The sequence below is a fragment of the Pezoporus flaviventris genome, unplaced genomic scaffold, assembly GCF_033815535.1.
Source record: "Pezoporus flaviventris isolate CSIRO_AGI_PZ_B2104156 unplaced genomic scaffold, CSIRO_AGI_Pfla_v1 ptg000013l, whole genome shotgun sequence".
Taxonomy (NCBI): Eukaryota; Metazoa; Chordata; class Aves; order Psittaciformes; family Psittacidae; genus Pezoporus; species Pezoporus flaviventris.
The window spans coordinates 7,343,659-7,367,761 of record NW_026892561.1 but is presented as its reverse complement, the minus strand read 5'-3'; the positions used below and the strand labels follow the sequence as shown (position 1 = coordinate 7,367,761).

The following is a 24,103-nucleotide window of genomic DNA, read 5'->3' as shown; positions in this document are numbered from 1 at the left end:
GTTATTTACACAAGGCTACCGTATATACTTTAAATATGGAAAATGAAGGATGATTTACAAAAATGAACACTAACTTCTATTTACTCCCAAAAAAGAAAACTAGTTCATAAAACCAGGAAAAGATTTATACCAGGATGCTCTAAAACAAATTATTTCAGCTATATACACACGCAAAGAGCTTACTATGTCTACAACTAGAATAGGTCGAATTTGTGTAATTCATCAGAAACCACATAGGGTCTAAATGAAAAACAAATACTGTAATACAGGAGAAATGCCGACAATTAACTACATGGAAACAAGAGGTATTGGTTAATGTGATGAGCACAGGCCTCAAGTTGCCAGGAGCATGAAAAGGATAAGGACGTACAGAGGAAGATGCACCAGTTAAAACTGACAGCACCTCAGGTCTGTCAATGACTCCTTGTAAAACACCTATGTTTTTGCCTGCATGTATAAAGAAAGGCAACATCTTTAGCTGACAACATGCAGAATAGCAAATACCCTAATAACCATTCTTGATCCTAACCTTCAGAGCTAATTGCCTCATTCAAACTTCTGGTGTTTTAGCCCTGATCCATAGTAAACCCTGGCAGCAAAATAATTATTTTAATTACCTACATTCTTCTAAAGCTGAGTAACTTTAAAACAAAAAAAATCCCAACAACTGTTGAATTCTCTAACTCTTACCCTGCCAGGAAAAATAAAGATCAGAGCAAAGTCCTGAACACATTCATCAAGCACACACAGTCAGGCAGCGCTATGTCATCCCTCCAGCAACATCACCAGCCTGAGCACCTGCCAGTGTAGCTGCTTTCTAGTAGACAATCAGCTGTGCTTTGGGAACAGGACCTGACTATGCAATTCTGCCTAATGCCATAGTGGTGGAACTTTCAATCAGAGGTAGAGAAGGAAACAAGACGCTACATACCCTGTGGATTGCTGTCTGACACATCTGCTTTGCCCGGGCAGCACTAACATTGCGAAAGGCAGAATCAGAAAACCCGGCAAGAGGGCAACTTTTATTTTCATTTTAGACACTCCAGGAAAGAGTATTTTCTGCCAGGTCCACTGGAAAAATCTGCTGAAATCCTTTTTACTATTTCAAAATAGATGAACAGAATATTTAGTTAAGTCTTGCTTATACAGAGATCTCACTTACAAATGCATTAATTGTTATTATTTTGTTATTTCCATGGACAGTACCAAAAAAATGCATAACTGTATATTATGGGGTCTGAAGTTTTTCTTTCTGTGCTCTCCAAACTCTGCTCAGCTGTACCAAAAAGATTCAGATTCCACCTCCCAGCCGTTACAGCTTACTTACATCATGTGTTTGGAAAGGAGATTTTTCAACAGAGGAAGCGAAGCGCTTAGCCATGCCGTCCAAGACTCCACGGATCAGTGACCCTCAGCAGCATACAGACCACCACCGTGACATCACACTTTCCACAACATGGCTCCCAAAGATGCACATACCAAGAGAATCTGGAGTTTCAATCTTTGTTTATTTGCTCAAAAGAAAGTTGGTTTTTCTTCTTCTTTTGGGTAGCTTTTTAAGGTTTGTTTTACTTTGCTTTTTAAGAGCTGTATTACTTTCAAATCTTCCTTTTTGACACTGAGAAAACCAGGTGGACCACCTGAGATGAAACATTTCACATGCAAGCACTCACTAGTGATAGCAACAGAAGACATGCTGATTAATTCACACCGTATTAGTCAGGGCTTCCATTAACACAACTAAGGGCTCATCAAGGAAGGAAAAAGTGAAATTGTTCCATTGCTGCTACTCCACTGGAATGCCACATTTTAATCACTGGCTGGAGTATAGTTGAGTGACATAAAGGGGAGAAATGCTTAACAGAAGATGAAAATAATATAGTTTAGTGTTCGGTGAAGACAAAATGCTTGATGCAGGCACACCCACACCACCCCCTGCTACTGCCGGAAACACAGATTCATGATTTAACCAGGTTTCCCAACCTGCTGCCTGGAGAGGCCCCAGCCTGGGAGGTGGCGCCAGACAGCAGCTGCTGGGGTCTGGCAGAATTTGGCAGAGGGAACAAAATGGTCAAACATGAGAGATACCTAAATTTCAGTGGAACTCATTTGCAAAGCACACTGACACCCCGACTTTTTTTTCTTGTTGTTTTTAGATCAACAACAATTTACAAGCCACAAAAAGGTCTGCAGCGGTCTGATGAATGGTACAAGCAGAAAGTCACAGGAACACAATTCTCAAAGGGTTTTCCTGACTCGGAGTTTAGCCTCCTGCCATTCCAGGTATTGCCTTACTTAGTTCATTTAAAAACAACCACTACCCCCCAAAAAAAAGAAAGAAAAAAGGCACAGCAAAAACCAGCCTCTCTCTAGTATAAATTTAGAGAATTTCTGTTTCCATTACTCCTTCTACAAGACTGTTTCGCAATCCTATTCTGCTCCGATTAAAACCTTTCTGCAATTTTCAGCCTATGTTTTCTCATAGCAAATTTAAACCCAGTGGCATTCCACTCTGAACATCTCGTTGTTGCGGTTTAAACCCAGTCAGGCAACTTGTTCACTCACTCCCCCCACTCCTGAAGGGACGGAGAGGAGAATCGAAACGAATGCAACTCCCACGGGTTGAGAAAAGAACAGTTTAGTAACTAAGGTATAACACAGATCACTACTGCTACCACCAGTAATAACAATGATAAAGGAAATAACAAGGGAAGAGAATACAACACCTCAGCACCAGCCGACTGATAACTCGCCCCACCCCACCAGACCAAGCACCAACCGATATCTCCTCCAACCCAGCGGTGCACTAGCCCTTCCAGGTAACTCAGTTACATCCTGGGCATGACGTGCGATGGTATGGAATACTTCTTTGGTCAGTTTGGGTCAGGTGTCCTGTCTCTGCTTCCTCCCAGCTTTCCCTCCTCCCTGGCAGAACATGAGGCTCAGAAAGTCCTTGGCCAGACCAAAACATCAGTGTTATCAGCTTTGTTCCGAGGCTGAAAGTCAAAACACAGCACTGCACCAGCTACCAAGAAGGAGAAAAATGACTGCTAGGGTGGTGAGGCACTGGAATAAGTTGCCCAGGGAGGCTGTGAATGCTCCATCCCTGGCAGTGTTCAAGGCCAGGTTGGACAGAGCCTTGGGTAACACTGGTTTAGTGTGAGGTGTCCCTGCCCATGGCAGGGGGGTTGGAACTGGATGATCTTAAGGTCCTTTCCAACCCTAACTATTCTATGATTCTACTGCTGAACCCACGACACTCGTCTTCTTTTCTACTGCTTGTTCCACATTTGATGCATTTGAGTTCCACACCTGTGCAGTACTCCCTGCAAAAAAAAATCTTCCCATTGCCTTAAGGAACAGTATTCATTTCTCATCTCTTCCATAATAAATATTTTCCCTGATACATTTTAGCCTTGTACATTTACCCTTCCTTCCTCCATCAGACTGGCTACTCACCATTACCCTATTCAACTAGTACATCCTGAGACATTGCAATTTACTATTGGATTCCTAGTCCTATTACAATTTCTTGTTGCCAATCCTCTAAATCACAAGTTTTGTGTTACCAACCAAAGTCTTGACACTATTACTGTGCTATAACATGGCAGGTTATGGCAAATATATTTTGTATACTAGTCCTGTGAATCATCCAAAGGAAGTCTACTAAACTGCAAAAGAAGGCCTTTAAGAATGGTAGAAGTCGTCAAATAAATGAAGACATAAATCTGGACTGAAGAAGTGACAGAGCAACATACTGGAAGGAACAACCCCACTGAAAAGCACCAATAGATATTACATTATGACTTGAAAAAAGCGTGTCCACTAACACCAACTACAGAGGGAAAGCCTCCCTAAGGAAGCCAGGGAATTTAATTACATAAAATTTCAAGAGACATCAAAATAAGTTAACCTTTTAAAAGGCAGTCACAATTATGGGGGGGGTGGAAATCACCACTGAATGAGGAGCTGCCTACAAAACAAAACTGCACCATCTCCTACCACAACATGCAGCACTCATATCTTTTCTCCTGCTTGAAAGTGTATCAGGTATCACCACCAAAACTGCCAAGACTTTCAACTAGTTTTCTTATCATTCAGATTGAACTCAGCTGAACGCTCCAGCCAGTGCCAGAAACAGGGACTGTGATAGTTATTGAGGAGAAAGCAATTATACATGACCCCCTTACAGAGACCCCTTTTCCCACTGCTCCGGGCTGTCAGCAAGCTTTGGATTCTAATTGAAATAAATAAAAACATGAACATGGAAGTTATCAAATTACACCTTAGCACCTGCTCTGTCACACCTGTAATACCATCCTTACTTTACAGCAGCATGCTGAACATACCGTTTTGCTAACAATGCCAAACACTGACCTCATTTAAAAACCCCTTAATCTTGAAGACCAGGTGTGAGGAAAATTAAAGACAAATCCAGAGCAAGTTTAGCATTTTCTTATCTATGGAAGAGGTATTCAGTTGTTCATGACTGGGGCTAGATTAAGCCATCCTTACACACAAATGGTTTGCTCATTTTTCCCTAATGAAAGTTTATCCTTTAGACAAGCTGACTCTTAAGAAAGTAAATTATTTCTTCTCCTTTACAACTTCTACAGGTTCCTTAGCAAAGCTATATACCTCCCATGCTTGTAATGGATGAAGCAGTGGCCAGTAAGTAATTGATGAAGTAAAGAGATCTTAAGAGATAGATTCTGCCCTAAAGAGCTCAGAGTCTGCTTTCATTAATGTGCATTGGATGAGGTATTTACCTGTTACAGACTTAGAGAGCATCGACTTTGTCATTTAATCTATAAAAATAATTTTCTGAGGTTTCAAAGTAATCCTCGGCAGTGACTCTTGAAACCAGACATGAACACGTAGCAATATTTTAACAGTCTGACATAAAGACAATGGATTGAATAAACTGTACAAGAATACCGCTTTACAGATTTGGAACTTAAGGATAGAACTGCTTGATTCATGGCTTGCTATAGTCCTTCAAAGTTGCTCAGTTTATCACAGCTCTTTGGTGTCTTCAAGAGATTTAGTAAAAGGTTTTTTCCCCCTCCTTTGCCCAGCTTTTCAAAGGCTAACAGGCACACAGCTGAAGAAACCCCTGGTAGTGCCTCTTTTTGTATCCTGTAGGTCTTGCTGGACCTGTATTATTTCCATGCTGCAGGTAAGGCAGGAACTCAAAAAGTACTGAAGCTTTCACTAAGTAAATCACTTCAGCATTACTCTAGTATAATTGCATATGTGAATAATTGAAAGAAAACTGAAGTCAGAAGGCATTTAAAATAAATAAATAAAATAAAGTTCCTGTAATTAATTTACTCAGCTACAGAAGCAGACTGTCATCTTCCAAAATACATTAAATTCTTTTATACGCCATGCTTTTGCCATCTGGAATAGGGGAGCTCTCTTCACTCTTCATGACCAGGGAAGGTTATCAATTCATACTTCCAGGAATGGAAGCCTGGCCTGTTCCTGTGTTTGGGCTAGATCCTGAGAGGACAGAGATCTTTCTCAACAGCACAGATCACAGGTATCAGCCCTATGGTGGTAAAGCTACAGTTTCAACAAGAGCATTATCATACCGCCAACTGTGAGTCTACAGTTTGTGTTCTACCATTTCCAATCCTATATATAAATGAGAAAAGCTCTGCAGCTTCACTTTGGTTTTCATATTTTGAAAAGCCATTCATTATCAGTCTTGCAAAAGATGACCAGAAAACTAGGAACACAGACCCAAAAGAATAAAACTGTGATATTAGCATATAAGAAAAAAGAATGGCCATTAGCCACAGGTATTGCCATAAAAGCACACAAGACTATAGCAAGATCCTGAAAACAGCAGCATTCTGGAGCACACCCTGTATGAAAATAGGCTGAGAAATTTGGGGCTGTTCAGTCTGGAGAAGAGAAGGCTACGTGGAGACCTCATAGCAGCCTTCCAGTATCTGAAGGGGGCCTATAGGGATGCTGGGGAGGGACCCTTCATTAGGGACTGTACTGATAGGACAAGGGGTAATGGGTTAAAACTTAAACAGGGGAAGTTTAGATTGGATATAAGGAAGAAATTCTTTCCTGTTAGGGTGGTGAGACACTGGAATGGGTTGCCCAGGGAAGTTGCGAATGCTTCATCCCTGGTGGGTTGGTCAGCTTGGACAGAGCCTTGGGTGGCACGGTTTAGTGGGAGGTGTCCTGGTTTAGTGGGAGGTGTCCCTGCTCATGGCAGGGTAGTTGGAACTGGATGATCTTAAGGTCCTTTCCAACCCTAACTGTTCTATGACTCTAGGGAAATGTTGGGATTGTCCACAGGAGAGCAATTAAAGGACATGATCAACAGTTGTCACGAAGTCCTTAAATTGTTTTCATACCCCTGTATAAAACAAATCACGTAAGCATATTAGTAACTCCTATACTTTCTTTTTGACATTATTTTAAGAGCTGGACTTAGTGCAAAACACTGATAACTGTTATACTACCCAATAAGGCAAAAAAAAAAAAATAAAAAAGAAGAAAAAAGACAGGCAAAATAAATCTCTGCTGGTTTCTATTTCATATGCTGCAAAATGATTTTCACTTACATACATTTAGACCCATGCATTCCCATATTTAAGACCTTTTTAAAGTCATAATCACTGAAAACCCCACAACACTCACAATTCAGAAACTGGACTGCAACTCTACTGAAGTTTCTATTTCATCAGTTTCCATTTAAAAGATCTTCAACTTGTGTTAAATCTCTTGTCCTGATGGCTTTTTCAAGGTGACGAAACAGAGTATGCAACATGCACACAACACAGTATAGAACTATGACCTCATGAACAAAACCAAGAGAGATCTGAGACAGATGTCATCTCTAGTAGTTACAAATCTCTAATGATCCAAGGTAAATTACCGCACCTCGAAATGCCTCAGTCCTCAGCTGTAGAGTTGTGAAGACTGGTTAATGATGTTAGCTACTGAGACCACGGCATTGAATGTTTAAATACAAACAAATAAAACAACCTGCTACACAAGTCAATTCAATTCAGCAGTTCAATAAAGAACTACTGGTGATAAATAGGCCAAGCTGACACCCAGGCCTAGGAATACAGAAAGCAGAACTCACAGGACCAAGTTCACTGTTGTTTATTACTTCTCAAGCAGGTGCCTTTTGGAAGCAAGTGTAGCATAACATCTTTATTTGTGAAGGATCCAAGAAAAAGATACATTCAGACTTGTAATGAACATAAAAACCTTAATGAAGCTGCTACCTTGTCAGTCAGGTGTAGGCTGAGACAGCCAAAAATAACAGGAAGAGTTCCAGCACAGCAAAGAGCCCACATCTACTATACCAACTCTTGGAGTAAAGGCATCAAAAAAATCCTCTGTGTGCAGAGTGGGTGAACAGCAAACAAACTTGAACAGGCTTCCTTTGCTCTCACGAAGAAAGAGTAAGACTGGTAGTCAGCTGCTTGTTGCTGTGAATCAAAATAGTCACTCTTACCTGCCCCCAAAAATGCTAGCACCAAAAAGTGGTAAAACAGCAATGCAAGTTATCTTCAAACTATCTTTCCTTGGCCCTTACAGTCTTCACACATATGTACTCTCCTGCTACTGCTGAATGCCATTTTGTAAATCTAATCTCATCATCTAATTTTTAAAGTATTGAGCTTCATTAACCAAGGTGCAACACAAAGGCCTGCAACTGCAGAGACAACACACAGCAATGCTGCTGCACCAGTGGAACTCCCTCAGTTTAGTGCTAGGCAAGGGAGCAAGTCATGAAATTTTATGTTTTCTTTAGAGTGGTCCAACATTTATGCACATCTCAATCTGTGATCAGCAATTCAGCTGCCCTGAGACGTATTTCTTACTGTGCATTTATAATCTTGGCTTTGCTCCCTGTCACTTGCGTTGCACACAGGCAAGCTGTCTGTACTGTGCCACGTTACCTCATTTTTATTGAGCATACTTGCTCTTCTGTTTGTGGGCAATTAGCTCAATTTGCGACAACTAAATTTCAACAACCAGTTTAAACTTCTCATCAGACTTCTGGCATGGGCTGCAAAAAGCCTGCCAGCAAACTATGGCCACAAGCAGCAGTTGTTTTCACCAGGGAAACTCATTCTTCAGCAACATCCTTCTCCCGCTCCACCGCAGGCAGAGCCAACGAACAGCAGCTTTTCAGCTACCTCTACTGTGTAGCTCTCACCTACCTCACACATGAGAGGGTATACCCTATAAGAGGTGCACCAGTGGTATGCATTTACTAGAGGAATGGCTCCAAAATACACAGTGCAGCAATCTGCTCAAGAACTCTGCACAGGCTTCTTTCAAATAAGAGAGCACTTTGTTCTCCCCAGCCAAACAAGCAAGACATGGAATAAAAAGGGCAGAAGCAGTTGCTACCATTCATACACAGCAGTTGACTGAAGAAGCTGTGTGGGTTTCAGGACTACCTCACATCTTTCCTAAGCCTTTTTGCTGAAAAATAAACAGAATATTCAACACTGCTGCCTCTGAAGACACAGTCTATTTCCCTACCCCACACGCTTTATTGCTGTCTCCCAGGCCTCCCCCTTCAGCTGACTTGCCTGGATTAACAAAAAGAGGGATACCCAGACAGCAGGACTGCTTGCTCTGATCAACCAATACAAGTGTAAGGTCGGGGTCACAATCTGCAGCACACAGATATTTCCTTAATGCATAAAGGCAATTAAAAAATACTGCCAGACTGAGTTACGACAGAGCACTATTCTCCACAACAGAAACATTCTAAAAGTTAAACTAATTCTGTTGATTTTGCTTTTCCTTTTTATGTTTCCTCTTCACCCTCTAAATTATTCTAGTCTGTGCATTAATCCCTTGCAGAATCTTTCTCGTTGTTTCACCCAAACACCTGTATTTGCCTGTAAAATTTCATCTTGCCTAAACTGGAGTCTTTCTCTTGGGAGTACCCAGCCCGTTACACTGCATATTACCTTCAAAAAGAGCCTGAAGACAAAAATACACAGTTCATTGATGTTATGTTGCAGCCTTTATATACACATGGCCAATTTGGCTGAGATGGCCTGAACAGAGAGGGAACAAATCAGAAAGATTAAGTGTATGACAAGGACAAAACCGAAATTCCATCCCAGATTATGGCAAGAGCTCGGAGCAGCATGTCTGCCTTACATGGAAATGTTTTGATTGTGTAGCCAGAAACCTGAATTCTGTGAAGTGGCATTTTTATTAGAACAGCAGCCCTTTATCACATTTGTGCAATGTTTATCAAAGAGCTTATGGACAAGCCAGTGTAAGAAAAGCAGGAAACTGAAGCACAGAGCAAGCCACTTGGTAACAGCTCAGGCAACCCTGTGGCAGGGCTGAGAACTGCACAAACTTCCTTACATGTGAAGGTCTTGCTTAAGCTAAGCTGACAATGAACATTTGTGCAGAACTAGTTCTCCAAGCGCTCTGTGGACAACAGCTATCACACATCATATCAAAAACTGTACAAACAAATACAACTTTTTAACTAACCAGCCAGAAAGCTAACACTAAGCAGCAGCCAGTGCCCAGCCTGGATCTGCTCCAGCCATCCTAGGTGTCAATTCAAGTCAGAGTCTGTTTGAATTCCCCCATAAAGTGACCTTTACAAAATTCAGCTCTTCTGAAGACCAGGAAATTCAGTTACCATCAATATCATTCCATGGGAAAGCTAAAGCACAATGAAAAAAAATTAAATAAAATTAGACACAAATGTCTTCCAGTAATACCTTAATTTTCTGGTGAATATGTCTAAGTGAATCTGCTGTACCCATGTCCATGTTGTCACTGATGCACACGAAATCCAGCTTCATTTTTGTGTCCAAGTTTAGCATCTTTTGGATTTCTTTCCTCGTAATCACAATAACCTCTAGGATAGAGGAAAGTGGAATGAGATCAAGCAGGAAAAAAAAAAATATCGATCACAAATAAAATACACTTTTTATTCACAAAGGCTGATGGACTGTCAGAAGGCTTGAGTAGCATAATGGGGTTCTACATGAACCAAGCTCTTGGCAATAGTTTCTTTTAAAGAAAAGAATTAAAGTCCTAATGCATATGAAAACAATCCCTCCTGCTTTGTGGGGGTGGAGCCTGTTACTGAAAGGGACACATGCATGTGAGTGGCATGAGTTAGCAAGACAGAATAGAAACATCTTCTGTCATTAATGAGCAGCTTCAAACCATATGTCCTCAAACAGCCCAAGGAGACCTTGCATTAATGTCTCCAATGATTTAGAGCTTTGTCTTTTGCCTACCCTGATCCTGTATAATCCTCTGCAGACCCCACCACCAACCACAGTAATGCAATACAATGGTTAAACTATTTCTTTGCACCATCTTGGCAAGAAGTAGAGTAATATGTGAGCAACTCATTCCATCTACAAAAGAAAAAAGGTGAATGCATATTTCAATGATGCTAACAGTGGCATGAAAGTGTATCTTCCAAAGTGAAGGATGTGAGAACAGAAGCTTTGCAAAGTAAAGACAGAAAACAAAACAGCAAGAAACCTCTTTCCCTGGCCTCAAGAACTGCAAGGAAAAGCAACAATCAAATCCTCAGATTAACAAACCCCACACCCCAAAAACAAATCCACACTGTACCACAGTATTCTACATGGAATTTTAACAGAGAACTAGGGGAAACAATCCAGCCCTCAGCCTAAGAAGCTCCTGTGGCGAGACGAAAACACACTAAGAATAAATCTGTACCAATTTATTCTGAACTCATCCTGAATCTGTTAATAGAAAAGAGGATGAAACTGTAAACATCAGGAATTGTGTGGCTGTTTGGTACCAGAGATACGGGAGGGTTCCTCTCCCACTCCATACTGGATGCCAACTTAGATTCAAAACAGGGCTGAAGAACCTAGAGAAAGGGATTGAAAGCACACCTTGAATTAGGAAAAGTAGTAGCTGATGGAGAAAGAACTGGTCTCAGGTGGAAGTTATAAGTCCCCACGGTTGAGAATAAATCCAGTGAGCTGGACAAAGTCTCCTAAATATTAGGAGAGATGCAGCACTTACAATTAGGACAAAAGGGACGCAGTGAATCAGCCTCTGGAACACCTACTTACTAACATAAGCAAGTATGAGGAACTAAAGCCCCGTGTCATACTTAATGAAAATCATGATCCAGGGAGACAATTCTTGCCAGTGGATTATTAACACAGAAACACACAGCTTAGTCAGGGGACAGAGGCAGGAGAGGAACAAGAAGGTGGCAACTTGCTTACTGAAGCTCCATATATTCATATATATTCATATATTCATGTATAAATCCCCAAATTTTCCTAGGTGATGGTTAAGCTGAAAAGCCATGCGTGAGAAATGGCTGTAACACCACCTACTAGTGGTTAAGAGCATCAAGTGGAAATGGTTATTTCTGATAAAGAGCCACACAAAGCACAATATGGTTACAGAGAAGCTTTTATCTACCCATATATTCATATCACTGGATAAAAGCATGATCCTAGCAAAAAAAACAAACAAACAAAAAAAACCAGTCAAAGAAAGGGGACATTCAAAAGGCAGATTTCAAAATACAGGTGAAAAATAATTCTTAATGAATTTCTTAGTAAAAGGATTTTGTTTCATTAAGGATTTCTTAATGAAACAAAATAAAGACAGTCTTAAGTTTGCTCGCTCTTCTGTTCTGCACACTGAAGTAGTAAGAGGCTAACAGGGATAATCATGAGCTGATCTTTACATGTTCACATTAAAAAAGAAGCAGTCATGAAGAAAGCCACAGTCTCAGTGTGGAGCACAGAATAATCGCTCAGGAGAAGCAAACCCAGAGAAGCAGAAAGGCAAAAGACAAATATAAATGTGAAAACACAGAAACATGGAAGGTGTTAGGAAAAAGTTTTATAAGAAACAGAGGATCACTACTCAAAAGGTAAACAAAAACCTAACCCCAGAAAACAGTAAAGAACTTCAGAATGTACTAAATACTGTTTCAGCCTTCCCGTAAAACAAGGCCCACAGGTGAGCATGACAACTCTGCCACTTCCACTGTCCTGTTCTGTCCAGAACCCAGCGCCTGGCTCCTCCCTGCAACATGGACTAAATGCCTCAGACAGAGCAAGTAACCCTGAACTTCAGGCCAGACTGAAGCAACAAACCAAGAGACATCCCAGGAGAGCTGACTCACTTCTCACACTACTTTTATTGACGATTCAGAGAAAGAAACAAGTGAGAGACTCCCGGTTAACAACAGCCTTGGTGAGGGGAGGGGGCGCTGGCACACACAACCTAGCGTGAAGGAAGGGATGTGACATGGGCCAACAGCACAACCCCAATGCAGAGACCTGCTACAGCACCTGCCACCATCAACAGGGCACCTGCGACAACACATGGGAAAGAGGGGAAGCGACACAGAGGTGACCACGGGCAGCCTCAGGAGAGCAGGGTAAGCAATACAGCCTCCACTCCCACACCAAGACACCGCCGCGCCTCACCTTCGAAGCCAGCCCGCTCCAGGAGGTTCAGCGGGTACCAGAGCAGGGGTCGGTTGCCCACGGGGAGCAGCGGCTTGGGGATGCTGGAGGTCAGGTCTGTCATACGGGAACCGCCTCCCGCCGCCATCACCACGGCCTGGAACTCCATGCTGCGGAGGGAGCACAGGGGCAGGGCCCCGCTTAACCTGGCAGAACCGGGCCGGGACAGGGTCGACCTGCTCGGTTCGACCCGGCCCAGCTCTACCCGGCAGCACTCCCCGGAGCCGTGCGCCGGCTCCCCGGTCCCCACGCCCCCCGGAGCCCGTACGGAGGCACCGGGACCCCCAGCCCCGCCGTTACCTCAGCTCGGGCGGCCGCCGGCTCGCAGCGCCTCACTGACAGGACAGCAATGGCGGCGCCGGCGCACACTGCACATGCGCGCGGAGAGCCGAGTGCGTCGATAGAGAGCCGATAGTCTCGATCAGCCGCAATCGGCTCCTCCCGGCCAGGGCAGGGAGAGGGGCACCGAGGGACGGATCCTGGGCTGCGGAGCGCCGAGTCATGGATCACGGCCCGGCAGCAGGAGGGGCTTGGCGGCACAGCGCCGCCAGGCGGCCAGGGGTAAGCCTGCAGGCAGGGAGAGGGGAGAGCAGTTTACAGGGTTCATGGGGGGGGCACTTTGTAGGGTGCATTGGGAGGGAGGCAGTTTGCAGGGTTCATGGGGGGGACACTTTGTAGGGTGCATTGGGGGGGGCAGTTTGCAGGGTTCATGGGGGGGCAGTTTGAGGGTGCATTGGGGTGCAGTTTGCAGGGTTCATTGGGGTGCAGTTTGCAGGATTCATGAGGGGGCAGTTTGCAGGATTCATTGGGGTGCAGTTTGCAGGATTCATTGGGGTACAGTTTGCAGGGTTCATGGGGGGCAGATTGCAGGGTGCATTGGGGGGCAGCTTGCAGCCACACTCCCCACACACATCATGTCTGGGGAGGGGACAGCTCTCTCCGTAGTCTCCACCTTCACCTCATGCTAGCACAGCACCCAGCAGACAGTGCTGTGTTGAACCCCCAGTTGTAGCACTGGCCATGTGCACTCCAGTCCCAGCCCTCGAGAGGCACGGCCACAAACACGTCCTGGGGCAGGGCAGCAGGATCCGGCCCTGCGGCTTTATTGATGCCAGTGTCCCTGGAGCATGTGGGTCCCATGGCATGGGATGTCCGGGGGGCTTCATTCATCCCAGTTCCTGTCGGTGTCGATGGACACACAGTTGTATACGGCATACCGCAGCATCTCCTCACATGTCTTGGCCCTGGTGGGTTGGGACATGGGGTCATGGCCATGACAAGGCACCAGGACCCTCATGCTTCTCTCCCCATGTTACCGAGACATCCCCCAGGACAGGACATGGAGAGCCTGGAATGGGACCCCAGTGCCATCCCCAGGAAAGGGGGAGCATCCCTGTCCCCAGCAAGACTCACGAGGAATAGCTGGGCAAGAAGAAGGTGCAGGAGCACGTGGAGGCATGTGGCATCACGTCCACTGTGTTCAAGCTTGGGAGAAAGGAGAGAGGGTCAGACCCCAGCACGGCACAGGGACCCCAGCCTGGGCAGGATGGACTCACTTTGACCTATCCGGGTAGACAGTGATCTGAACTGGGAGGCGGCTCCGGCCACTGACAAACTTGAGGAAGCGGCTGAGATCCTCTGGGGGGAAGGACAGGCTTCAGGAACAGGGACAGGAGTGTCCCAGTCATTGCCATTGCACAATCATCCCAGGAGCATGGGCAAAGCCAAGGGATGCTCTCAGCATCCCAGGAGGGGCCAGGCGGAATGACCCCAGCTGAGTCCCAGGGAAGTATCTGCTGAGCATCCCTGTGGCGTAGGGCAGTGGGTACCCTGTCTCCATGCCCACCCTGCTGCACAGGAAGAGTGGGGAAAGAATTGGGGCTGCTCACCACTGGTGAAGTTGCTGAGTGCCTCCCAGAAGTTCTGCATACGGGTGTCATTGGGCTCAAAGTCCTCAAATGTGACTGCGACAAAGAATGTGCAACAGCTCCATTAAACACTGCCAGCAAAGCAAATGAATGGGACATGTCCATCCTGCCCTTCTGTGAGAGCCCAGAGCAGAGGCAGGAGAGGAAGAGACCCTCTTGGTGAGCAGTCAGCACCCCTGAGCAGGGCTGGCACCCTGCGTAAGGAAGGGTGGAGAAACAGGGGTCCCGGTTTGCAGGGTGACCACTCGCCTCTGCCCATAGCAGCTGAGGATCAGATGGAGCAGAGTGGGGACTGGTGGGGTTTGCATCCCTACCCAGGGTCCCTCTGGTTCATCCTCTCCCAGGTTCCCCCTGGCTAGGGACTCAGCATGGGGCAGGATGAGTGCGCAGGACAAGCACTTACCGAACCTCCGCAGGTCAGACACAGTGATCTTGGGGTCCCCGCAGACCTTCTTCTCCATCAGCTGCCAGGTGAGCAGGTCCAGCACAGGCTGTGGCACCACACAGAGCAGCCCGGCACGCATGGCTGCTATCTTGGGGGGACACAGGAAGAGCCCCATGTCACTGCAATAAGTCTGAGCCCAGGGCAGCCACCAAGGGCACCAACATCAGGGAGCGCAGGATCCCAGAGGGGATACCCAGGGCATCCTGAGCATGGGATGCATGGAGGAACCACCCAGCTGGGGCTGGTTTTGGAGACACATTTTCACAGCCACCAACCCCACAGGTACCAGAAGCAGGGTCCCCTTGGAGCCACACTGGCCCTGGGGCACAGCGTTACCTGCTCCTTGCTCTCCTCCAGTCGAGCCTTCTGCACCAGGCGGATGAACTCCTTGCGGTCCTCGTAGCACACCATAGTGTTGCTGCCATTGGGGATCAGCTCCACCACATGCTGGTCACTCCGCACAACCGTGTAGGTCAGCTCTCTGCCAAACATGAACTCGAAGGCTTCCCTGTCCATCCCCTCCATCATCTCCAGCAGCTTCACCTGCAACCCCAAAGGGCGAAAGCCATCACGACAGAGCCGAAGCAGCGATCACGGTGGAGCCGGAGCAGCCACAGCAGCGCACAGCACTGCCCTGCCAGACCCCAGCCCTGCTCACCAGCTCCGCATCCACAGCAGCAAAGTCTTTGCTCCAGACGACCTCTTCCCCTGCCAACTGCTTCCACACAAGCGCCGGCAGAGCCAGCATCTGCCAGAGGAAGCGAAGACATGCATCCTCCATGTGCCCCTCCATCACCTGAGGGGTGACACCGCAGCACCCACCGCAACCCCTTTTTGGCCAGGGGAAACCTGATGTGCTCACCAGGAACTCTCTGCTCCTCAGGGCTGCTCCTATCAACTGCCCAATCCACACATACTTGGGAAAGTCCTTGCAGGAGGGATTGGGGACGTACATGTCCCTGGTGTCACTGCTGCTGTTACCCTGCAGGAGAGAAGCTTAGGACCTGTGGACACAGATGTGACCAGCCCAGCATGGTCCCTCCTGCAGCCTCCCTCTCCATCACCCCTCTGCCTGCCTCTCCTGTCCACCACACAGGTACAAGCAAACCTCCCCAAGCCAATAGCCCTGTAAGCATTAAGATAGAGCTAACATCCAAAAGCCCCCAGGCTCTGCTGTCTGTACGCCCAGGGCTGGAACAGGCGGACAATGGGGTACCAAACCTGGTTGGAGGTGCGGACGAAGAAGGGCAGGGGCACAGGGACATTGTCCGAGCTGGGGCACAGCTCTTCCGACATGTCTGACAGGGTGTCCCGAAAACCACCACCTGCAGTGGGGGCAGAGGATAGTCAGTGCCTGACACAGCACAGACAGATGCTGGTCCCAAGGATGCAATACTGGTGGGGTACGAGAGATGCAGGGACCACCACATGTGGGCAGAGAATGGCTGCCTCCCACAGAGAAGCCTGGACAGTGGGGACACCCCACATGAGTGGGCAACCCACTGAGCTGCACCCCGACATGAAAAAGCCCTGGGGAGAGCTATGAAGCAGCAGGGGAGAGCTCTCACCATTGTCAACGATGCCCTCAGTGATGAAATCGCACTCCCACCACTGGGTGTAGTTTCTGGGCCATCTGTGGGGAAGCAACAGCCTCATGCACATCCCTCCTCCGAGAAAGCAAGAAGCGCATGGCATTCCCTGCATCTTGCTCGGGGGAGATGACACCCCAAAACTGTGATGCTGAAGACCGACCTGTAGTCCAGGGGCTGATTGTGCTTGGAAGATCTGAGGCCTTCGTACAGCTGGAGAGGAGCAGGGAGGAAAAGGGATAAGATGCAGTAGGGACAAGTGATGCTGAGCTGGAAGGTACCCACACAGGGCATGGTGTTGCCGTACCTGGGTGAACACGGTGTGCCTGTAGCTGGGGTCCAGCATGGGGTTGGCACGGTGCTCCCGGGCCAGCAGCCTGTTGATGCGCAGCTTTGGCAGGATCGCAGGGGGGTTGCTCTCTGAGGATTGCAGGCAGTGGGCAATGAGGTCTGTGCTCTGCTTGGACAGCAGCAGGAATGGCTTCATGTCCTACCAAGGGACAAGCTGAGATGGTTACTGTTGTGGTTTAAGCCCAGCCGGTAACTCAGAACCATGCAGCTGCTCACTCTGTCCTTTCCTTCCCCCCTGCTCCTGCAGGGATGGGGAGGAGAATCAAAAGATTCTAACTCCCACGGGGTGAGATAAGAACAGCCCAGTAACTAAGGTATAACACAAACCACTGCTGCTGCCACCTATAATAGCAATGATGATAAGGGGAATAAGAAGGGGAGAGAATACAAAACTAAAAGGGGCAAAGGAAAAGAAACAATAAACACAAGCGATGCACAGTACAACTGCTCACCACCTGCCAACCAATACCCAATTTCTATACTGGGCATGACGTGCTGTGGTATGGAATACCCCTTTGGCTAGTTTGGGTCAGGTGTCCTGTCTCTGCTTCCTGCCTTCTTCCCATGCCCTTCCTCCCTGGCAGAGCATGAGACTGAAAACTCCTTGATCAGAGTAAACATTACTTAGCAGCAACTAAAAACATCAGTGTTATCAGCACTGTTCCCAGGCCGAAAGTCAAAAACACAGCACTGCACTAGCGACTAAGAAGGAGGAAAATGACTGCTACAGCTGAATCCAGGACAGTTAGAAGCTCGATCCTGCCATGGTGTGCCTGCTTTCCCTCTCCACAAGCACAGTTTCTAGTGTAATAGGGAATGCCCAGCTTCTCCATCTCACTGGCAGTGCCCAATGTGGCAGCTCCCAGCATGAGCCCTGGGCAGGTCTGTCCCCATCAGATCAATGGGGCTATGCCACAGCCTCCAATAAAACCAGCCGAGTCCATGACAAGATGCTCCTACTGGTCCCATCCCAGGGGAGTCCAGCAAACACTCACCCTGAGTGCATTGAAGGTGCCAATGCTGTCCTCGGAGCGGGGGATCAGGTAACGCAGGACACTGTCCAGGATCTGGACAAACCTGGAGACCAGAGAGGAGCAGTGTGAGGATGTGAGGGGCTTGGCACGTGTGGGGAGCCCTGCTAGAGGCCAGGGCACAGCTCATCTCAGGGCACAGGCTCACTCTCCTGGGGATGGTACCTCTGAATGAGCACTGCCCGCCGGTACAGCACACTGGTGTCCACCCCTTCCAGGAGAGGATAACGCACCAGCCGGGCTGGCTGGAACATGTCAGAGCTCAGAATCAGGTCCCACTCCCAGAAGGACTTCATCTTAATCCCTCGCAGGCGGACATTGTACCCTTGGTCTGCCAAGAAAGGACAGTGCATGGCGGAGATGCTGCAGCTGGGGGCAAGGAGCACCCAGCACCTGCAGCATCCCAAATGAAGCTCATTCCCCAGCTTTTCCTCCAATGGACCCCCAAAAGCAGCCAGTGTGGAAGGAAGAACCTCAGGTACTGGGATGGCTGCAAGTTTAGGGCCAGGCTGGGCTGGCAGCCCCAGTCCAGCAGCACAGGCTCACCCCGGCATTCCAGGAAGCGGATCTCCAGCACCGGCAGGTGGAACTTCATGTTGCGGAGGATGCAGACACACTGGAAGCTGTTCCTGCACACAGCATGAGGAGAGGTGGCAGAGCCACAGTGTGCAGGAGGTGGCCAACAAGGCACGGGCCACTCCGGCTCCCCAGCCAAGGATGCACTGCTACCCAGAGCAGAAGACCCCTCACCTCACTGTGGCAGAAAGGAACTCAGCAGAGAGAAGAGGCTGTCAGAGGCACAGAGATATCCTGAAGAAGGTGGAAGCAGCACCCAAAGAGCCAGACAAGAGCATAAATTCAAAGCAGAACAGATATATGAGATGTCTGAGAGGGCATCACTGTTCCCACGGGGTCCTGGGTGCATCTTGCAAGGGCACAACCATCCTGCAGGCAGAGCTGGTCATGCAAGGGTGATTGTGTTTTGAAGGAAACAGGGATTTGGGAAGATGAGCAATCTGGTAAGTGATTTGCTTGTGTTTCCAAAGTCTTTGGCAAGGTCCTATCAAAGAACTAGGGGCATGTGGGGAAAAAACACTGTGAAGAGGAAGAGGTGAAGCACCCCAGGGCTTCTCAGCTACAACACAGCAGGGATGCTCAGAAAGGTGATGGCAGCAGCCCATGTCCACAGAGATAAGGAGGAGGAGGCAGAAAGATTCCTAAAGTCACCAGGGAGGAGGAAGCACACTGCAACCCAGTTGCATGGATGAGGACCAGGAAAGGAGATGAAGCTGGCACATGTAGGCAGGGGCCACCATGCTTGTGGGGACAGATGTAGCCTTGCAGCCAGAGAGCCCAAAGCCGCAAAGAGCCACCATCACCAGCAGGTCACTCAGCACCAGCCCCTTTCCTTAGCGTCTGCTCAGGGTGCAGAGACAGCTCTGGAGTTTGGCATAAGCTGGACCCAGGCTGCTCTTAACTCAGTCTTAACTCACTCATTAATTAGGACAGTTCTTATGTGCTGCAGCCTGTTCGGTGGCCCTCCATACACAGCCACCCGCCTGGGTATGTACGAGTTCTCTCTCCCATCCAGCACCAGCCACAGCTTCCTGGGGATGAGAAGAGCAAGGGTCAGTGTTGTCCTCCCCTCCACAGAGATGCCCCTGGAGATGAGGCTGGAGGCAAGGCTTTGTCCTCCTGGGGTACATCTCAACCCCGAGGCTGGGGGAAGCTGCACTCAGGAGGAAGATGGTGCTTTGCCTGGCACCCTGCCCTTCCCTGGGACAGCTGCTGGCAGGGAGGGGACACCCCGAGGGCTCACTTGACAATGCTGCCTGTCTTCATGCTGAGCCGCACCCAGTGCTGCCCCGGGGGCCCGTTGCTCTCCCAGAAGCTCTGTGTCGGGTTGTTCATCAGGATGGCTGCTCCGCAGTCCTGCAAGAGTGCAGCGAGCGCAGCAGAGAGCTGAGCATCCTTGGGCACGCCATGGCCACCCCTGGATGCATCAGAGGACAGCTCCTCAGTTTGTTAGGCTGCGGGTAGACGGTGACTCCTGCTCAGAGCAAGCTGAGCATGGCCACAGACCCTAGAGATACAATGGGGTTTTCCTGCAGATGCCCAACTCCCATCAGCTTCACTAGAGCCCATCACCATTCCCTGCCCCTTTCAGGGCTGGTCCTCCCCGTAGCTGCGACAATGCTCATGTATCTGACACTGATTTCAGGCTACAGAGGAGCCTCACTACGCACCACCTGCGAGGAGACCTCGATGTTGCTGACGTACTCCATCATGCAGTCCCCATGTTGCAGCTCCTTCTCACTGTGATCGTACAGGAAGCGCCCCAACTCCATGTCATGCTCATAGCTCCAGCCTAGCGGCACAGACCTGCAAGAAGGCTCTGTGTTAATGGCACGGGAAGAGCAGGATGCAAACCAAACCTGCTCACCAGCAGGTGCCCCAGCTCATATTGGCCACAGCATCTCATGGTCATCACAACAGGATGGCGCTGGGCAGCTGTGCCCAGCACAGGCAGATAACATGGCTGTATCTCACTACTACCACACCGGGTGTTTATGGCCACCCCAGCCCAGTGGGAATAGCACTATGCAGTTGCTCCAATGCTCCATGGAGCAAAGGCCATGTTTACTTGAATGGTATCAAACAGTACCAATGTAAAAGGCATTGCAAGGCACCCGTCTTTTCCACTCCTGACCCTGAAGCCAGTCCTGACCCCACAGGCACGTCCAGCCCCAGCCAGACACCCCTCAGGTATCAGAACCGCTCTAGGAGATGCACTCATACCGAAACTTCTGCACCGCAGCCTCATCCTGCTCTAAGAGTTTGGGCTTCTCTCCCAGGCATACGGAGTAGGTCAGGTCCACCACTTGTTCCCAGCTGGAGCAGCACCCATGAGGAGTCACACAACGGAAAGAAAGATGGGTCAGTGCTCAGCATACCCAAGCTTTAAGCTGGAATGGAGGCAGCAGCAGTGAGGGAGTGGGGGTGACAGCCAGGGGCTGCAGGAACAACTATAGGAGCAATGAAGAGTGTCCCGGCACCTAGATGGTGGAGAAAAGTGGGGAATCCAGCCCTGCACACGGCCTTTCATCACAAAAATCAAATACGAGCTTTCCCATCACTGTGTTACCGCTGCATCACTGCTCCGCCCAAACCCAATTGCCTCAGAATCCCCCAGCATTACTTTCTATCCTGTGCAGGTGTTGCCGCAGGCAAACAGGATTAGCCTATGAGGGGACGCCTTTGGTTGGCAGGGATGCGTCCCACCTGCACAGGAGGGAGCAAGGAGGCCGTGCTGGATGAGCCGCACATCTTCCAGAGGTACCAGCCACACGCACCTCCAGCACCCACAGCCCGGGGCCGTACCTGACCACGGGTTTATAGTCATTCCCCAACGTTTGCTTCTGCCACTGGATCTTCTCCACGGAGTCAACCGGGACCAACTTATCTCCTCTTTCCCCGAACCTCTGCGCCAGAACCCAGCCCTCCGCCAGGTCACGGCTGCCCGTGTACTCCTCCAGCTGCTCCTGAAAGCGCAGCCGGGCTTGTGACCAGCACGGGGAGACAACGTGTGCCCCGGGGGGCTCCGGGCTGCACGGCGCGGGGCTCGTCCCGCACCCCGCCGTTACCTTGCTGAGCTTGACCCAGAGCCCGGCGCTGTTGCAGTACTCCTCGCCGGTGGCGCGGAGGCAGCCGCCCTTCCGCACCTCGATGGTGGCCCGCGCCGCCCGCTTGCCGCCCCGCGCCGGGCCCGGGCTGTCCCAGACGCTGAGCAGGCTGCGGGCGGCGGCGGCGGCGGTGGCGGTGGGGTCCTTGCAGATCTTGTACTGCACCTCCCGCGGCACGTAGCAGAGCGCGGCGGGCAGCGCCCGGGCGCGGCGGAAGCACTCGCTGCACTGCAGCAGGAACCGCAGCCGGCCCAGCACCTGGTGCGGCGCTTCCCCGCCCGCACGCATCGCGCTCCGGGATCCGCTCTCCGGGCCGAGCCGGCGCTTTGCCCCCGACAGCGCCCGCTCGCCTCAGGCGGTGCCGCCGCGCCCGCCTCCCTCCGGGGCCGCCCCGCCGCGGGCACGGCCCAGCCCAGCCCTTCTTCGACCCTCTCGCTTTCGTATGGGGGTGTGGGGTGTGTGTTCTGTGTGTGTTCTGCGTGGAGCCGCTGTCATCGCCCCCCTCTGTGTGTTATGCCCATCCCGGTGGTCCCTGTGTCCACAACAGGAGTTGACCCAGGTCTCCTGCATCTCTTTGCACTGTGGCTTAGGATCCTGCTCCGCTCTGGCCTCGAACATCCCTGTCACTGCCTGCATCCCTACAAGCAGACCCCCTAAAAGGGGGTCCCTGTGAGGTCATGGCACAGGGCTACATCCCCGGTGTGGCTAGGGAAAAGAGGGAGGCTGGCATCCTGCTATGGGGAGAGCTGTCCCCTGGCTGTCTGGGGGAAGATATTCCTGTCTGAAAGCACCGGCTGGGGGGTATGATGGGCTTCCCAGCCCAGGAGCTGCTTTATCCCAGCCAGCAGTAGTTTGTGGCAGCAGGAACAAGGATATGACACCCAGCAGCACCCAACCACCCCCAAAGGCTTGCAGTGTGTCACCCCACGTCATGTCTGCCTGTCTCATACCACAGTGAGGTGGTGGCAGAGAACAGCTCAGCTCCACCCTGATACCTGAAGTGCTCCAGGCTGGGCACAAAGGCTGCGCTTAGAGATCAGGAAGCAAGGAGGCTGGCAGAGCTCAAAGGTCCCTGCTCCCCGGCAGGTCAGAGTCCAACTCCATCCCTGCAAAGGCACAGTGCAAAGAGAGGCCCAACACCTGTCACCCTACAGCATTATCCGTTGGACGGGCATGGCTGTGCCTTATCGCTGGGGCCTTGCTCCTGGTGCCCTGAACCACACAGTGTGAGAGAAATGCAGACTTCTGCCTTGGTTCCTCACTGTGGCTATGTCACCCTATCAAACAACTTGCAGAGCTGCTCCAAAGGGTTGAGACAGTCAATAGTCTGAGCCACCTTCCTGACACTGCTTTGAATGCAAAGGGTACCACAGGGCTTCTCCTGACTCTGGTCTCCACTGCTGTTTAACCCAACAGAGGAAGAACCACCAACATGAGACCAGACAAATCATGAGGAAGACCCACAGTAGTTAGTTCACTTTATTTTAGATCCTACATGAGGTAGGGACAGATGGATCCTGTCAACCTAGTCATAGCTTGTCATACTCCAGGGTATTAGTGGAATAACAAGAGCAGCCAGACTACACATGGGGTATCAATCACCTCCAGCTATTCTATGACAATTCCGCAAGCTGAAGTCAGGAGAGTGAGTGGTTACACAGAGTCGTCACAACATCAGTCCCTGCCCCTGTTTGTCCCTACCCACCACGTAAAGCTGCAGCTCTGGCCCGACAGATGTCTCCTCAGCAGCACAGGGGCACAAGCATCTTCTTTACAATGACACTGCCTTGGAAATAGTTCTTGAATGACTTAAGACTGGGTGACAAGGTGGGGACATGGAGCCGCTGGTTCCTTGAGCCCAAGAGGACTCCCTCACCCCAGCCCACGTGCAGCAGTGGTAGGAGGCAGCTCCTACCCGCAGCTTTAGAGATCAGAGGAACTTGCCCCAGCACTGAACTAACACCCACTTTAGGCCCCTGAGACTGCCCAGAGCAGAGCCAGGCTGATCTTTTCCATGTATCCCTGGGGTGTCACAGCAGAAATTCAGATTGTGATTGCCTTTAAAACACCACAGGTGAGCCAGAGGAATGCACACAGGAGATCCAGGAAGGTCACAAGCTCCCCCTTCCCAGCTCAGCTTCACACCACACACTCAGCAACATGATCTGTTGAATTTTCTGTTATCTTGGTGACCTTGCTCAGCAGCTTCATTTGTCCAGACCCTTTGACCATGCACTTGATGGTTGCTGCCATTCTCCAACACGTACATATATCCCCATAATAAATGGTAAAACAATGGTATTTTTGGTAAAACAATGTTTTTCTTGATACATTTGTAGGGGTTAAACCCAGAGCATCCTGGATGAGCTCCTAACTGCAGCCTTCCTGCTAGGGCCAGAGTCCTGTTACTGCAAGTATTTTTTAGCTAGAAGTCCCTGTCAGCAGCTAAATCATCACCCCAGAGCTCCAGTCAGGCCTCAGGCAGCACTCTTTTCTCAGTGGCAGGAAATAAACCCAAAGATGTGAGAGGTCAGGGGATAAAAGACCTTACAGGA

General features: G+C 49.4%; 2 protein-coding genes across 4 annotated transcripts in view; both read right to left on the bottom strand.

Moving 5' to 3' along the window:
- EIF2B3 (eukaryotic translation initiation factor 2B subunit gamma) overlaps positions 1-12,948 on the bottom strand; it is a 104,962-nt gene extending 92,014 nt beyond the window's left edge. For all 3 annotated transcript variants that reach the window (XR_009743064.1, XR_009743063.1, XM_061451407.1), the window contains exons 1-3: positions 12,822-12,948; positions 12,483-12,631; positions 9,753-9,892 (exon numbers count right to left, since the gene is read on the bottom strand). Coding sequence is in view for 1 of the 3 variants with exons in the window: in XM_061451407.1 (XP_061307391.1) it covers positions 9,753-9,892; positions 12,483-12,630 (288 nt within the window). In the remaining 2 variants the exon portion in view is untranslated. The remainder of the gene's footprint in view (positions 1-9,752; positions 9,893-12,482; positions 12,632-12,821) is intronic.
- A 642-nt stretch (positions 12,949-13,590) lies between these two features.
- On the bottom strand, positions 13,591-21,936 carry LOC133268389 (E3 ubiquitin-protein ligase HECTD3-like). The gene is made up of 21 exons (XM_061451386.1): positions 21,510-21,936; positions 21,247-21,407; positions 20,665-20,757; positions 20,111-20,247; positions 19,685-19,799; positions 19,359-19,472; positions 18,412-18,494; positions 18,031-18,196; positions 17,830-17,911; positions 16,791-16,973; positions 16,647-16,696; positions 16,463-16,527; positions 16,116-16,219; positions 15,757-15,876; positions 15,553-15,642; positions 15,231-15,437; positions 14,853-14,982; positions 14,411-14,485; positions 14,078-14,159; positions 13,935-14,006; positions 13,591-13,765 (listed from the first exon to the last, which is right to left on the bottom strand). Exons 1-21 carry the CDS (start codon positions 21,834-21,836, stop codon positions 13,684-13,686), a joined length of 2,538 nt encoding a protein of 845 aa, XP_061307370.1. The 5' UTR covers positions 21,837-21,936; the 3' UTR covers positions 13,591-13,683.
- Between the last annotated feature and the right edge of the window lie 2,167 nt (positions 21,937-24,103).